Here is a 16971-nt window from a genome sequence, read left to right on the forward strand (position 1 = left end):
AGCTCCCCCAGTGCCCCCCCTGCCATGAGCAGGGACATCTTCACCAGCTCAGGTTGCTCAGAGCCCCGTCCAGCCTGGCCTGGGATGTCTCCAGGGATGGTTCATCCACCACCTCTCTGGGCAACCTGGGCCAGGCTCTCACCACCCTCAGGGGCAACAATTCCTTCCTTAGATCTACACCCCTAAATGCTGGTCCTAACTCACCAATGGCCCACAGTGCTGAGCCAGGGGGGGCCGAGAAGAACCAGCAGCACGACTCCAGATGTTGACAGGTTCCTTAAGGAAGGTGAGTTCATTGAACACAGCTCTAAGAGAAAAAGAACCTTCTCCCTGCTTGTCCCACAGAGGTTTTGTTCAGTGCCCTCCACATCCGAGGGGAAACCCCAGCATGGAACCTCAGCAGAGCTTTGGTGTATCCACAGCATCAGGGCAAGGTGGACATCCCTCTACCGCGGGCTGGGATTATTAACTCACGGATTGATTGCAGAGACCAACAGGCTTGTGTTACATTCAAATGGATCCAACATGACAGTTCGAAATTTGATATTGTCTCAGCCCAATTGGACAGGATCCAGCTCAATCCTGTCGCACGTCTTGATTAATGCGAAAGCAATAAAACCCCTTTTAGCCATCAAGACGGACAGGCTGAAAGGGAGGAGGAAGAATATGATCCTTGGAAAATATAGATAAGTGAATTCATGGACATGAGTCAGATGAATGCCATTTTTGAAACAAATACTTCCATAATGCTTGCAAGGGCAACAATTCACCATCTCTGCTTCTCCGTGTAAACTGGTCAGGAGGTAAAAGCTTCTCGTGAGCACCTTGAGCAGCCAAAGCTTTTACCCTGGAATGTGGTACGACAGCGTGGTTATGGAGGAGTTTCATTTCTTTGTCTCTAGTTATTTTGAGACAGAGTAGAAAACTTAGTTATAAAATTGCTTAACTAGAAATCTCACCAAGTGGAAGAAATGGGTCTGAACTGCTGATGGAACACTCGGAACTCCGGGAACAGAAACATGGGAGTTTCATAGCTTAAATCCAACTAAAAAACACTAGGAACGGTTGTCTTGTTTTAAGCTGGTGGGGAAAAGGTCACTACTGCGTTTATCTAAATTTTAGCACAGAAGTGGCTGTTTTTTCATTGTAGCACAAATGGTTTTGTACAAGAGATGATGTGATTCTATACAAAATAGAAAAGGGCAGCAACTTCAAATGCCTGAAAACATTGATCCTGCCACAATGTTAATAGAATAAGACAAAAAACAGTGGTTCTACAGATCTGTGGAGTTTTTAGGCTTGAAAGAGCTAGTCCACATCGAGTTACCCTCCCAGCTTTTATGTATAATACATACCAAAAAAGATAAGTAAATTATATAACATTATATATAATTACTGAAGCTCCTAATTACATATCACAATTTCTAGGCAGTCTAGCAAATGCTGTGCTTTCCAGAACAGCAATTCCTGAAGTGAATAGTAAATCAGCTTTTGCTTGCCACTGATTTGAAACTTTAACCTATAAATTAAATTAATAAGAGACAAAGGCTTCTTTTGTGCATTTGCAAGCCTGTAGGATTTTACAAATAATAGGACTGGAAAGTGATTTATATTCCAAGATTAAAGGTCAGTTTGGCGCACACGACTTTGGAGGAAAACAACACAGCAGAGACTTACTATTAACTCATTCCTGCACCATCCCAATGCCATGTTCTTCCTCCTACAGAGTTTCAAGGGCTTGCTATGAGCACTGGAACAGTTACAACACAGAACAAAAATGCATTGGAGAAATACGTGGAATTCTTCCTGATCTACAGTAGGGAGAGAAATGTGTATGGGAATTGTATCGGGCCATCAGCCCCAGACTACTGAAGTGACATTACCTGTGTGCTGCAAATCAAATTAAGTATATGTTAAACACAGAAAATTTGAAAACACAGAGAACTGCATGGAAACAGCATAAATTAAATGTAAATAAAAGACATGCAAATAATTCAGACTTTTACCAGCAAATGGAAGGGTTCTGCTATTTATGAAGTTCTGCCAATGGTTGGTCTTTCTCCAGGACAGACCCACATCTCTATGGAAATAAAACTTCAAGCTGAACTTAAAACTTCTGGTGCATGAAATAATTAATATAGTGCTAACCTGAGAACTGGAATAGCTCCTTATGGTTATTCCCATAAGAAAATCCTTGTGAGAGACCAGAGGACAAGAGATGCACAAACACACCCACCGCTGGGAATGCAGCTTCTTCAGCACAACCTGGTTGTGTGTGTGCTGTTATATAGGCGACAAATTCAATATTTCACTTATTAAATTAGGACAGACTTATCTACTATGTGAAAATTCATTAAACAATTTAACACATTTAATAGTCAAAGGAAGAAATGAAACTGTAGCACGTTTTCATAATCTGATGAAAATGTAAGCTGATCTCCAAAAGAGAAAGCACCAGTTTGTAAACCAACACCCTATTTGTTTAAACCTTTATCTGCAATTAAAAGCACACAGTTATTTTGCTTTCCCTGGAAAAGCACGTGGCTAGGATGTAGGCTGGGTTTTTGGTAATTTAACTGTACGTTGGAGCTCTGCACACACCATTTTGCAGCTGATACTACGTGAAATCACAGCCTTCAAGTTTTAGTTTCACTTAAGACTTCTGGACTGTTGAGAGCAAACATTTTGGACAAAGAAAAGCACCGCATTTTGGTGGTGATGGAAAACCAGCAGTTTGCATCATTCCAAAAGACTCCAAAGCAAGGGAAGCGGAATGATGGTTAAACCCCTGCAAACACTGGGGAAGGTGGGAATGGATAAGAAGACCAACCCGCCCAAGACTGTACCTGGAGACCAGAGAAGAGAGTATTGAATGTCCATGAACGACACAAAGGATGATAAAAAACTAGTACAATTCTTGCCATGGAGACCAATTTTGACCATTTGGAGCATGTAGAGGTAGGAACACCCGGGTGAGCAAGTCCAAGGCTGGGTGTCGAGGTGGCCTCATCATGGCACAGGGTCCCGGTCCTGCCTGGAGGACCCAGATGTGGAGCCTGGAGGACCAAGATGCTGTGGTATGAACAGAGGAATTGCTGACACCACATCGGGGAGGCCAACTGAGCAATTCCCATCCATAAAGCGAGAGAGAACACAGACATGTTACTTGGAAAGACTGGAAAGCTCTTAAATTTCCTTCTGCCATTTTCCCCTCTCGTTTTTGTCTTCCAGATAGCACTGAAATTTGTCATCTTTCTTCTCTTTGCAGATTTCTTAAAACACGCCATTAACTAGCTCATAAATCCACAATTTAAATAATTACCGGAGCATTGCCTCTGTTATCTGCAAGGCTGACAAGCCTTCTGGGCCCTGAAGGTTTTGTGAGCGGTGGATTATTCCCCACAACCCACGTAGGCAGAGGGAGCAATGGGCTCCATGGGCTCCGTCCTTCCCATGTCAGCTGGAGAATCTGCCAGCAGATACAAACCACCTACGGGGCAGAGCCCCCAGAGCTGATTAAGTGGCTCATAAGGATTAATCTGATTAGGATTGAAAAAGACCAAATGGACAGAGGGAGGAGGAAGAGAAAAGAGAATATTTAAGGCAAGTGATGAGGGTCCTGGGTGGTCTGTAAACGAGTTTGAAACAGTGGGAGAGTGTAACGAAGAGATGAAATCCAATAGTTGTACAGGAAGCTTTCACCAGGCTTAAAACAAATCCTTAAGAAAAACAGAAAAAGAATCCAGGAAGAGGAATTGTATTACTGCTGAAAACGGTATTGGCATATTCCCAATGCATTTATAGCGTGTGACTGACAGTTCTGCTGCTGATCCCGGCAGCGGGGTGGGATAATGTCTTCCTACGCTTCAAAAGCCTCAAAAGACTCACAACGGAAAGTTCCCCGGGGGGCATTTCCACTAAACTTTCGCTAGTTTATCCTATTTTGTTTTAATATTGCTGGAAATCAGGGGAAAGCTGCGGCAAGCGGTGGGTGACCCAAGTGGCAGGTGCCGCCAACCTGCTCAGCTTATACCAAAGTGAGAATCACAGCGGCTGCTCACTTTAATTTTTTTGTTTTAATACAGTTACTTTTGGTGAAGAAACTCAACGAAAAAGCAGTTCTTGAACTGCAGCAAAGAGATAAATAAAATCACGAGTTCTCTGCCGCCCGTGTCTGGGAGAGATCACTTACCGTGTGCTTATCCCATCCCTCCAATTCCTGACATTTGTTTCCTTTAAAACCTATTTGGAAAATTTCTCTCTCAGCACCTGCTTACGCCCAATTTACTTCAGTATTATGTGGTTTCCTGAGCCTGGGCCAAAGATGCTGCTCTGCTTTCTGATGCTGATTTGCAGCTCTACCTTTTATTTCGACGGTTCTCTGACCAAACGCTCCTTCTCCCAAACTCGCTGCTGGGATTGTGGTCCCGACGAAGATGATACAGCTGAACCGAAGCTGATTTGGAGGCGGTTGGGATTTCACCATTCGTCTGTCGGTTTTGCTGTTCAGGGTAATACAAGCCAGAGATCTGGACCAAACCCCAGCTGACAGTAAAGCTTCAGTCTCACAAGCGCATAGCGCTGGAAATAAAATATCACCTACCACGTCCCTGCAGGTAGGAGAAATCTGCTTTTGTTCTGCTTAAGGTCCAGCGTTATTAATTACCTTAGTTCCTCCAGAGCATCCTCTGACTGTGGAATACCTGTATTCCTTTTTGCTTTTTAAAAAGCAGCATGACTGGGTAAAAATGTTGATATTTATCATTACATCTTCTAAAGTGCAAAACCAGCAATACCCATCTTCCCAAGCTGAGCACAAATTCTGCCTTTAAAACCATTTGTTCCATTTCTTTTTAACGGATGTGCACATTTAACTATTATTAGAACAGAGCCAAGCCCAAAACTGGGAATAACCAACGTTTCTAGCAAGTTGCATTTAAAGATATCGCGCACCCAACACAGAGCAACTGGGATTCATCTGAAACCTGCCTCGGATAGAGATCTTCTCAGAGCAGCCTGATACAGAATCCAGATACAGTGTAATAAGCTTTTGATGTCCTGTTGACATTTATCTGCCAATATTATTGCTTCATGCACTTACCTTGTGATGGATCCTGTTACTTAATTGATCACAGACAAGGTCAGGAATTGGCCCTTCCTCCAGTCCCAGCACTGACATCATGCAAATCACCAAAAACCAGAAGAAAGCACCTAATCCTCAGCTTCAAACCCACACTAAGCAGCCCTCCCGTACACGTGAATGAGAACAACTGTTTTTCCAATTATGCCTCTGAAAAGGTCATTTTTCAAAACTTATGACCAAATGGAAATTTAAAAAAAGAAATAAAAAGAAGCTGAACTGAAGCGTGCTCTTCCTTTTGGTATCAGCCACCTTCACTCAAACAACAGTTTGCTTTTGCAACAGGAGATGAAAACAAGCTGCATTTATAATTCATCATGGGCAGAACCGCGTCTCCTCCCTGCTCTCCTTACACAGGACTCACCAACAGCGGTTTTAGATTCCAACGCGGAGATGGACCACAACCCACTTTACTCAGATTTTCACGGAAACACATCGTCCAGGGTAGAAATTTTACTGTTCCAGGTGAGGACAGGCTGTGAGCAGCCCCAGAAACCCACAGCACCTCCACCAAATCCCACGGCCACTTCTTGAAACCCTCCGAGATGCTGAGGGCAGCAGCCGCCCTGGGCTCATGGCCACGTCTCTGGCAGCGCTGAGCTCAGCCCAAGCCTTGCAAGCCCAGACTGCTGGGCTTCCACAGTATTTTCAAATGCTTTTGCAAAAATCTGCCCCATTTCCCCATGTCAAGGCTGCATCTTGTCCCTCCTCACCCGATAACACACGTGCCCGGACTCAGAAGCAGCTTTGACTTTGGTAACTCAGCTACTGTGACCCAGCGCCTCCCGTCCCACGGGGAACCAGCAAAATCCAACAGCAAAACTGCGCGAGGTCACGTCTGCGTGAAGGAAGGAGCAGGCACACAAATTATTCTGCATTTGATGAAATAAAACCAGACCCTTTTGCACCAGCGAGGGGGAATGTGCGAACAAACCATCTCAGCTGCGCTGTGCCAGGAACACCGAGGTGGCTTCTTTGGGTTCCCTTTGGTGGCTCTTGTTGGGAAGATCTGTGCTTCCTCCCCCAGAACACATCAGTTTTGGAAAGCTCACCATAGCCAGGCCTGGGACCTCCCCAGGGAATATGTTTTGTTGGCCTTAATAATTCATTATTGTGACCATCAGTCCTGCCAGGATTCACATTTATTGCCTCCAGAATGGAGAAAATTCTGTAAAGGGCCAATGACTGTAAACTTAGGATGCAACATAAATATTTTATAATGTTATTAAAAAGATCTCCAAAATGCTTTGAATGGTTACTTCTTATAAATATTCTTGTTTTCTGTTTAATTCAGCACCGTTTCCCTCATATTAATTTGCAACTTTAAACTGTACATTTTGAGTGCAAGATCCAAGCCCCTGCTTCCCTGTCAGGAACATTTTTGCTTCCAGCAATGCAAACTGTTGGAATCGAGCCCATCCTGAGACATCAGGGATCGTGCACGCAGATCATTTCCTGATTTATCAAAATGAATTGCTAGACATAATTTACTTTTTGTTTCATAATAGGCTGGAAAAAGCTCGATGAAAAGCCTAACAAGGCGTAATACAGTGAAGAGAAGGGAGAAAAGAAACCAAGAGGCAGTTAAAGAGCAGTTGGAGCTTCCTCCTCATCTTATCAGCACCGCTATCAGTCAGCAAGCCCCTAATTAGCTACAAAAGAGGTTTTGCTCGGGAGCCCTTCTCCGGGAAGCCCTGATTGACAGACTCTATTGAAGAAGAACAGTTACAGAATGATTAGTGACAATTTGTACAAATCACAAGAAGTGACCTTTGTGGCTGCGCAGCATCTTACCTAAAGAACAAAGCTTTTCTCAGCAGCACCCAACTAAAATGGGCCTCGGTTATTAAGTTAAGGCTTGTTCAGCAAAGCCCTTAAGACTTTCCTGCTCAGTGGCAACCGACCCATCCTGAGCACCTACAGATAACTCCACAGCAGGGAACCAAGTCCTGGGTCTTCTTTTCAACACTGATGAAGATTTTCTTGCTTCAGGAGCACGTTTCTGGTTTTCTTTCCCTTTATCCCTCTGCCTCATCTTTGTCTCTGTACTCAGTTTGCCATCCTAGCCTGGCTTTCTGCAGCAAATCATCGAGAAACTCTTGGATAAACAGCATTCCCTTCAAAACATCACTTCAAAAATTATCTTAAAGATATGAAATTTCAGGATATAAAAAAATAAAGACAATTAAACAGTATTCCCTGAAAATAAAACCATTTCAGAACAAATATGAGGCCCTGGTACTTACTTTTAAAATGTTCATTAAGTTCCAATGATTGTTTACTGCTACCCTTACCTACAGTCATGCTGTGTAAAGCTATAGCTAAACGGAAAGTTAAATGTATTCACAAGGTGTTCATGTCTACATCTTATTATCTGCAGTCTCTCAGGGAAAGCAAAAGTAACTACAAACAGCGCTATGCCAGAAACTGGTTTCTTGACTAGCAATGTTGCTTCAGCACACGATGGACTGGTTCGTTCTAGAGTGGTCACAGTTGTTGGCAACAAGAGCCTTTGTATTTGAATATGGCACGTCTTTCGGCATGTGAAAACTAGTTTGAATGTTAAATATTTTCTGACGCTTTGGAGTTACTGTTGCTCTTCCCATTTTCTTTAGGTCAACATATGGTTCATGGCAATACTGTACGGGTCTAAAATCTCTTTACAAGAAGTAGTCTGGGGTGCAACAAATAACATGCGGTTCACCTCTATGTGGTGCTGGATCAAACTGCAAAAAGGAGTATTTCAGAGTATTATCGAGTTCCATCATTGCAGCCTGGTTGCCACAAGGGTAACAACAGTTTGGAGCACTGAAAATTGTTCCTACATTCCAATCGCAGCACCAGTTGTACCCCTCCATTACCAACTGATGAGCTCTTGAAACCAACCTAATGCCATTAGCACGGTTAGAGGTTTCTGGAATATCCTGAAATTATCTTAAAACCGCCCCTGCGTGGTTTTGGTGCAAAGCTGACGGAGCAGCAGGACACCCGGGGCGCTCCCCTCACCCACCCGCCCCAGCAGCTGCTTCGGCAGCTGTTCCTACCAGTTGGTGGCTGAATTTTACAAGATATCTGTCCGTAATTAAAAAGCAACAACACTTTGGCAGCCACTACGAAAACGCATCGCTGGATCACGTCCCACGGGGAGTACGTCTGCACTGGAATACGGGGAGATGCGATAGATGTGAACACATAGGACTCTGCAGTTTCTAAACCCCTGAGATTATCTGCTTAACTGCTCTGCCAAGACCACCACCAGCATCCAAACCCACGGGCTCCGTTTGGGTGGGTCAGAAACGCTCATCTCCTGCTTGTGCCACTCAAACCCGGTCCGTGCCAAGACATATGGTTGCAAGGTGCTCCGCAGCACAAGCGCGAGGGGCGGAGAGCTGCAGGTTTGGTGGGGAGATTTTAAAATACGGGTCCTGCACAAGAGGATTTTCTCCATTTGGAGCATGTTAAGACATTGTGCTTGTGACAGCTAAGCCACACACCCAGAATTAGCAAAGCCTGGGCCAGATAAAGCTTTGCACAGGACGGGATGGTGAGAGGTCCCTGGGGAGCAGGTTGGCACACCCCGATACCTTGTGTGGGTCACAGCCCTGGTACCCACAAAGAGTGGGTAGAAAGCTGCTCCAGCCCATGCCCAGGCAGCATCCTATGAACTCTCCGAGCTCCAGAAACGGCCTCGAGTGGCAGAAAACCTTCCATAGCGGACATTTTCCCTGGTGCATGTGGGAGCCTGGCTAGGGGAGGGAGCTGATGGACTCTGCAGGGGACAAAGGATGCAGGCAGGGACGGGCAGGGACAGGGGGATGCGCTCTGCCGCATCTCCCCGCTCACACAAGCAGGGAACCGAGGCTGCTCGGCTGCTGCCGCCGAACACCATGGGACCTGAGCCATGAGCTCCAGTGCAAGCAGAAATCAAGCTCCAGTCTGCAAACCGCTGCTCGCATATTTGTAAACCATTGTGTACACAGTAGATAAATGCTTAATAATCATGATGACAAACAGATCTAAACCCCAGAAGCAGCTTCTCTCTGCATTAACTGCATCGGAACAGGTTCTGCTGAACAAAAGCCGTCCTTTTGCTGGGATTTATAGGGAAAAAAGCCATCCGAAATGATGGCAAACCCAACAAATGATAAATTAAGTCTGCGGCATGTCAGACCCCAGGACTTCACCTGCCAGTCACCACCATATTCACACGCCAATGTGGACCCAAAGTTGTGCAAACCAGGCCATAAACGTACCCACCTACCCCAGAGCCTTGGGCCACGTTAGCATGGAAACTAATGCAGGAGGAGGTTAAACACTTTGTTCACCGTGTCTTGCCAAGCTGGGCTTGAGTTCCAGAGCAAGGATTAATCTACCAAGTGTTTCTACCCTCATCCCAGCCTGCTGGTAGTTTCCATGCACCAGGTTGTGTGCGGTGCTGTCATAAAGTCTTCTCCTCTCCATCAGCATCTGCCTTTCTCTTCCACACTTATTGGAGCCCACCGACTCCTCAGGGATCAGAGAAGCATTAGGCTGGTAGGAAAATACCTTTCCCATGTAAACCGTGCGTTCTGCCGTTTCTCTCTCCAAATTATACAGCGTCACAGATCGTAAGCCCTTTAAACAGAGAGTCCTCAGTCGAGGAGCAGATCTCCATAAAGGCTCGGATTAAGGCCCTACACATTAGAAAGGAAAGATGGAGGAAAAATACGCTCCGTTTAATTACCCGAGCCATAACAACATTTTACTATTTTATACCCTATTCCTGACAAAAGTGGAAATGTTATTTTCCACGAGCATAGCTGCTGGTTCCACTACAAATAAATAGTGCAGGGCGCGCTCCCCACGTGAGAGATGGAGCCCATGTGTTTTCATTAATTCTCTTGGCAGAGAAGCCCATGTAGATTTTGGACTGCAGCTCAGGACTGGAACAGGAGAGCTGGGGTGGCCAACATACATCACAGCAGACTACATTTGGCCCAGGTCCACTTACAAGCTGGTCCAATACCCAGTTTTATCGTCCTAATTACGAGCAGATTCCCAGCTCCCTCCCTCTCCCACAGAGGTATCTTCGGCTTCACCCTTTTCTTCCTCCCTCTGGTTGAGATCAGCAGGTGAACCACAGTCCTTTGTTACTGCTGGCAGACAAAGTTTGGCCTCTTTCATTTCCCTTTTATTGCAGCTTCTTTTGTGAGGATTAAAATAATTGATATTGATAACGCGATCTGCTCCCTGCCCCTGTTCCCAATTACTTGCACAGGCTGGGGATCCCGTGTTATGGATATGACGGGAATGGTCTTAATTAGCTTTCTGGGCTACAGAACTGATCCTGGTTTTGATTTGGAATATTTGGGATGACGCAGGCTGGCTGTTGTGGGCTGGGGTCACAGCAGAGCCAGCTGGGGGTTTGGGGGGGCAGTTGTGAGCTGGTTTCTCTCTGCCCATTGCCAGGTGACTGGTAGATGGAGCAGAGCCCTCAGGCTTCCAGGCTAAAAATGAAGGACAATTTAATGCAGCCGCCTTTGCGTTCCGCATTAAGAACGACAGCACTGAAGGGTCTTTGCATCCAAAGTTTTACTTGGAATGCAGCGGGACATGGATGGTCCAATGTGAGCTAACTGAGCATCAGCCTTCAAAGGTCAGATGTGCATTCGGTGGGTGAAACCACCTTACAAGTAAATGATAAGAAAATAAAGGAGCATGAAACTTGAAGAGGCAGACAGGGCTTTCCGGACCTGCAAAATTCCATTTCAAAACGTACAACCAGTTAACTCAGTCACAGGAGCAAAAAATAAAGGGTTCTTTTTCCAGTTTTGGAGAGAGGGATCCAGATCCTGTAACAGGACTGGTAACACAGTCCCTGGCACACAATTCTCACACAAGGGTGGAAAGACAGAGGTCCTAAAGAAATGTCCCTATTTCTACTCTCAGCGCGCCTACCCCGTAAAACATAATTCACAGGAGACACTGTGGAACACATCTGGCAGGTCAGAGAAGTCATGCTGTGCCAGCTTTAACTGGAACGGGAAATGGTTTCTAGACGTGAGGAAGCTCCGCTGAGAACATCACCCCAAAGGAGCATCTCCAGGGACTGACCGGCGGAAAATAACCATGTGACCGTGGCACAGATTGGTGCCCAGGTCCTACCAACCCGGTACAAACACAGCACCAGGCTGAGCCTTCACAGCCTCCTGCCAATGGATGCGGCACACGCTCCCGCTCGTTAGATACACATGGATTATCAATCAGAGGTGTTATACCATAGCGCAGCAGTTTTAGTGGTGCTGATGTTAATCTGGAGATGGGAATATTGCTTCAGTACTGTTTCCTTTGTTAAAGCAGAGCTGCTTGCCCAGTGGAATGCTGCTGTACACAGTGGTTTCTTCTTTAACGCTGTTCATACAAATTGCAAATACAAAAATACAGGTAAAAAGAGAGGGGAAGCTGAGCTTCCTCTCTCTGTAATCAAGGAGGAGACAACTCTCAGAGCCAAAATACAAACCACAATTTATAATCAGAATGCAATGTAATCACTGAAACAGATGTCAAAAAGATAAAACCGTATAGTTCTGAATTGCTAACGATTAACGCTCAGCATCTTGGTGAGCACTGAGACGCTCTGTCTACAAATATCTGCATTTTGGGAGCATAAGCAGAAAGCATTCAGCGCGATGCCACGGAAAAGTCCTTTCTGCTCCTCTCCTGTCACGTTTTTATAGAGGGAGCTCTCAGGTTTGCTCCTGAATCAGTCAGTGATGGGGAGGAGAGGGAAAAAGAAATGGGGCTTGGGAAAAAATCACATCACTGAGCTGGCCCATGGACACTGACGGTGTTGCCAGAGATGGAAGGCAACAATAAAGAAAGAAAACATGGAGAGCTGCCTGGCAGAAGAGGAAAGGTTAGGGAAAATTATCTACTGAAGTAAACTAGACAAGAGAAATCAGTTTTAATGTGCACATCGCTCACCTCATAGTGATAATCCATGCACGTTAACTCTCTCCAGCAGCGATCTCCTCGAATTTTGATCAGACCCTGGGGAAAAACAAAAAAGACAAAAATGACTGTTACAAATACTCTATTTTACTTTACCTTGTATGTCAAGGTATCATCTCAAGGTGCCAAATACTCTGGTTAAAGTACAGGGGAGCCTGTAACAGCTGGAATGACGCCCCATGGCACACCTGGAGCCCAGGCCCTGTCCCCAAGGGATCATAATGCAACGAGAGCTCCAACGTAGCTCCTTCCACTGCCTGTTTATGGAAAACATGACGCAAAATATTTGTGGAATATGATGTGTCGCTTTAAGGGCGCTGCAAGATGCTTTACCCACACCCGAGCCTTTGTGGAGTACCTACAAGCAACCCAGTGCTCCCAGTATCAGCTTCCAGCATCGCTGGGTACGAGGCAGGGAGGTGCAGAACATGGAGAAGCAATAGGAAAAACAAGGCTCTGCCACTGGGACATGTTAAAACACAGCGAAAAGTTCCCTGCAGACCTAAACACATCGTGTCTCCCTCTCATAAAGCCGCCTCTGCTGCCTGTGGAAAAGGAAATAGTGACACAGGCTGGGATGGGGACCCCTGAGCTGGATAGAGATGCAATCAAAGTAATTAGAGAAACAAAAGAGGAGAAGGGGAAGGAAGCTGACAGATCTAAACACAGATGAATGCGCTAATGACAGGTCTGCTCCACCTTAGGTTAGAGGTTGGCGATGAAATAAGCAGGTATCGGAGCTTGCTGTGCATTGATATTTCAGGGCAACAAGAGGGTGAAATTTCCAAATCAGTGGGTCCATTCCAGGGCTGGCAGTAATATTGGGATTAAATTTCTTTGCCTCAGTGATGAAGAGTAGAAAGGAATCAGTCGTCCAGAGCAGGAAAGACACCTGGGCAGGGATGAGCCTGCTGCAATCAAGCCGTGCCAGCCCCAAGGTATGCGGGTCAGCTTTGATGTGTGTCCCTGATTACAATCACAATATCCCAAATTGAGGAAAGCTTCGCTGGTCAAAAGGCTGAACCAGCTCTATCATCTGCATACAATTAGGGGGTATTTTCCTACCTCTGACATTGCCCCTAATTATAATGTTCCTGACTTCCTTAGTAGAAAAATCCAAGGAGTTTCTGTAAGGACCCATTGCAGGCTACACCAGGAGCATCCTGAAGCTTCTTTACATTTGCAGCAGGAGAAGCACCTTCGAACCTCACGCATGTTGTTGTCTTACACAAGTTACAATGGGGATGGCTGGGGGGGCTCCATGCACGGCCGAGATGGAGCTCAGATCTAGAAATACACTGGTCTGCATCTCAGCAGCATCACGAAAGGGACACCCCCCCACCAGCACCACCACCACACAAACCCCCAGCAGAGCTGGTCCAGAAAGGCACAGATAAAATCACAATGGATGCAAAGCGATATCAGACTGGTGGGATGGGAAAGCAGAGCGGTGGGTACCGTGGCTGCCCCGCGGTTTTACTCTCTGGTGATTTACTCAGCAGATCCCATCACTCTCTTCTCCATCACTCTGCGCTGCTGGAGCCAGGGAGGCAAGGACAAGACAGACTATCTGTCAACAGTCACAGCTTCATCTCCCCCTCCTGAATCATCCGCAGCTCACTCTGCCCCTCAAATCTGTTCTAAAATTACAGGATACATTGATAGCATCTCGCAGGATGTGCCGCAGCCGACAGCCCTGTCAGTGGCAGGACAGATGCTCAGGAAGGCTCTGTGTAAGAATGCTGTAATATTAAAAAAGGACAGCTATCTTGATGACCTTCCCTCCTACCTTGCCCAAGCTGTTATCAAGCTCTATTATTCGGCAGGGATAATTAAAACAAGTATATGATAGTGACAGTATATGATAGTGATAGTATATGATAGTGATAGTATATGATGATCTTTTGAGGTCCCTTCCAATCCCAAACATACTGTGATACTGTGAAAAGCACCACAACGAAAATCAAAATGCTTCCTGCAATGAGTCACTAAGCGAGTTAATCACATTTTGTTTACTACAAAGCTTTCAAACAGGAAAGTCACTTAAAGCTTTTAATATCAAATCTGTTTTTCAGCACAGAAAACTCCCACTCTTATAATTAGGGGGTGTTTCAAATCTTCTTTACGCCGCTGCTGTCTTCGAGTCCACTTCCACTCCCACGCTCACACGTGAGTTTTCCAGTTTTCAAATGAAGTGGGACCAAGAAACAAGAGCATGAAGGGCACGAAAACCTGTGTGCCCTGTAGCATCATCTCTGCTGAGGAGGAGCACGAAAGGAGAAGGAGCCATGGAAGCTCGCTAAATAATCCTGCTGTATGGAGATGTGCATCCTGGGTATGGACACACCGGACAAACCAGCTGCTCCGTGCTCGGGTCAACTCTGTTTCTACACTCTCCCTGAACTATTTGGACTCTGCTGACATTTCTGGAAGTCAGCTCCTGTTCTCTGGAAGATGCAAACTCCGTTTGAGAAATGGCATCTGCATCCAAGTGAGCACAGGAGGACAGAACGGGGAAGGGAGGAAATGGGGATCCCCACATCTGCTGGAGTTTGACATTCCCCGGATTTCTTTCAGTCTGCTAACAATTCCCAATCCATTTTCAAAATTTCTCGGTGTATATTGAACTGGCCCAGGCTCCACAGCTGCAGCAGATTATGCTGCCATACCACAGATCAAAGCACAGGGGAAAATCCCCATCCCCTGCTCTCTGACAAGCAGAAGCGAGCGCATCCCTGATGGACCCAAACTGTCAAACTGTCTTCTCTGTGGACGTGACAAAGTCCTGCGGGGGACCAGAAGGAAAAGGAGCCAGAGGACATGCCCATGGGACAACCCCATGAGACTCCAGAAGACCCGGAAGACCCTCCTCTCATTTGGACATAAGCTACAAACATCTTGCAAGGAATATTTTTGGGGCAAAGATTAAGCGAAGTTCAAAAGGTGAAGGAGACAGGCAAATCAAATGGAAAACAAGGGAAGGAAAGAAATCATTTAGCAGCACTTTGGAAAGCAGGGCTCAAACCCCCCAAATCACGTGTAGATGTGGCCATCGGGTCTCACACCTCCAGCCACCTCCTGGTAGCATCACCTAAAAACTTTAAACCTGCATTTATTTTGACATAAGGACTGGAGACTAATGGGCAGGAGATAGGGATTTTTTTTAGAACGTTTTTGAACTTTTCTCTTTTTATAATCCACTCTAATTGTTAGATAAAACTATTAAGTGTATGTATGTGTTGGGAGGGACAGGAAAATGGCTTTTAAAGTGTATTTTTATTTTCTTGATAAAGGCAAATGCATGCTCACATCCCAGGAGAAAACCAAGCCCCCCCCAGAAACACCAGCTCTGTTTGCACATTGGGGGTGAGTGAAGGGACTTTCAAAGCCTTGCATATCAGAAGGGAAAGGTATTCAGCAATACAAATTAAATATAAGCTAAAGGGAAGGAAACAGGTGGCTAAGTGAACCAGCAATTGCCCTTTCACCTCCGTGGCCTTGCTTTGAATCGAGCTCTAACCAGAATTATTAAATTCATACTGATGGGACGGTGGCTACAAAGACCCCAGGGTTTGATGATTTTGGCCAAGCTTGGGGCAGCCAGACTGTGCACACAAACCCCTTCCAGTCATAAGAAATCCTGGCCTGGGGAAGGGGAAAGTTGAGATCTTTGTCATATTAATTTACAGCTGACTGCGGCTCCGGGCCATTCCACATGCTCAGAAATCTCACACTGCCGTCCGCATGAGAACTATAAAGTGTTCAACCCGGGTTGAATGAGCATCCAGAATGAAATGAGCGCTCGAAACCTTCTCCCCTGCTCCATTTGGTCCCTTGCAGTTCCTATCCATCAGCCCTACTCTGCGTCCATCACGTATAAATGGCATTTCCCAAACTCAGCCGATGAACACCCTGGACAAACTGCAGGTGTCACAGATAACATTTGTCACTGTGCTCTTATTTTATATGTCAACTAGAGATATCAGCTACATGGAACAAGACCCTATTTTGCCTCCAACATCACCACTACCTTTGCCAGCTAACTACAGAGTTAAAGGAAAAATAGCCATGGACCTACCTGAGCAAATCAGAGGGAAAAGAAAGTATTTTCCAGCAAATTCTTAGCAAAACCCACATTTACGCTCATGCCTGCTGCAGGACTTGACCTGGCCAGCAAGACACCGAACCAGACTGGTTTATAAAACTCACTAAGCATGTGGAAAACTCTTTACGACTAAGAAATTCTCCTTCAAATGCAGTAGGTTGTTGAACACACAGAGGCTGCCAACCGGTGGCCAGCTCCATATGGATTTTAGACTTTGTATAAGTGAAACATCTCCAGCGAAGATAAACTGTTTCCTTATTTACTGGATGCCAGCAAATGTGATTCGGGGTGAGGAAGCGGCTCAACCCCCAACACGGCAAATCCTTCCTTGTCGTGTCCCGCACATGGCGCTGCCCAACCGTTCCCCTTCCAGGCTGCTGCGCCCCGGTGACGCAAAATGACACACAAAAAAGCCTAAATAATTAAAATGTCATTCAAGCTCTAAGCTGATGTGAGTCACTGTTACAAAAAAAAAAAATCTTAAAAATTCTTTCAGGAGTGGGGGATAATTATATTCCTCCCTATCTATTGATTTTTCTCTACAATGCAGATGTCAGATTTTCCACGGTTTTTTCCTCTTTTCCCCCCCCCGTCGCCCAGAATGAGTGTCAAGAAGGAACAAAGCACTCTTTGAGACTTTTTCAGCCCAAAATTAATTCTGAAAAAAAATGGTACAGACAGGCCAATAGCACGGGAAGCCGAGAAGAAGCCTGGTGACTCAAGCTATGTCTGCAAA

General features: G+C 45.6%; 1 protein-coding gene across 5 annotated transcripts in view; it reads right to left on the bottom strand.

Annotated features, from left to right (window-relative positions):
- LMF1 (lipase maturation factor 1) overlaps positions 1-16971 on the bottom strand; it is a 180574-nt gene that overhangs the window by 98327 nt on the left and 65276 nt on the right. For all 5 annotated transcript variants that reach the window (XR_010466377.1, XM_005504541.3, XM_065031272.1 and 2 more), the window contains one exon: positions 12104-12169. Coding sequence is in view for 4 of the 5 variants with exons in the window: in XM_005504541.3 (XP_005504598.2) it covers positions 12104-12169 (66 nt within the window). In the remaining variant the exon portion in view is untranslated. The remainder of the gene's footprint in view (positions 1-12103; positions 12170-16971) is intronic.

The sequence above is a fragment of the Columba livia genome, chromosome 15, assembly GCF_036013475.1.
Source record: "Columba livia isolate bColLiv1 breed racing homer chromosome 15, bColLiv1.pat.W.v2, whole genome shotgun sequence".
Taxonomy (NCBI): Eukaryota; Metazoa; Chordata; class Aves; order Columbiformes; family Columbidae; genus Columba; species Columba livia.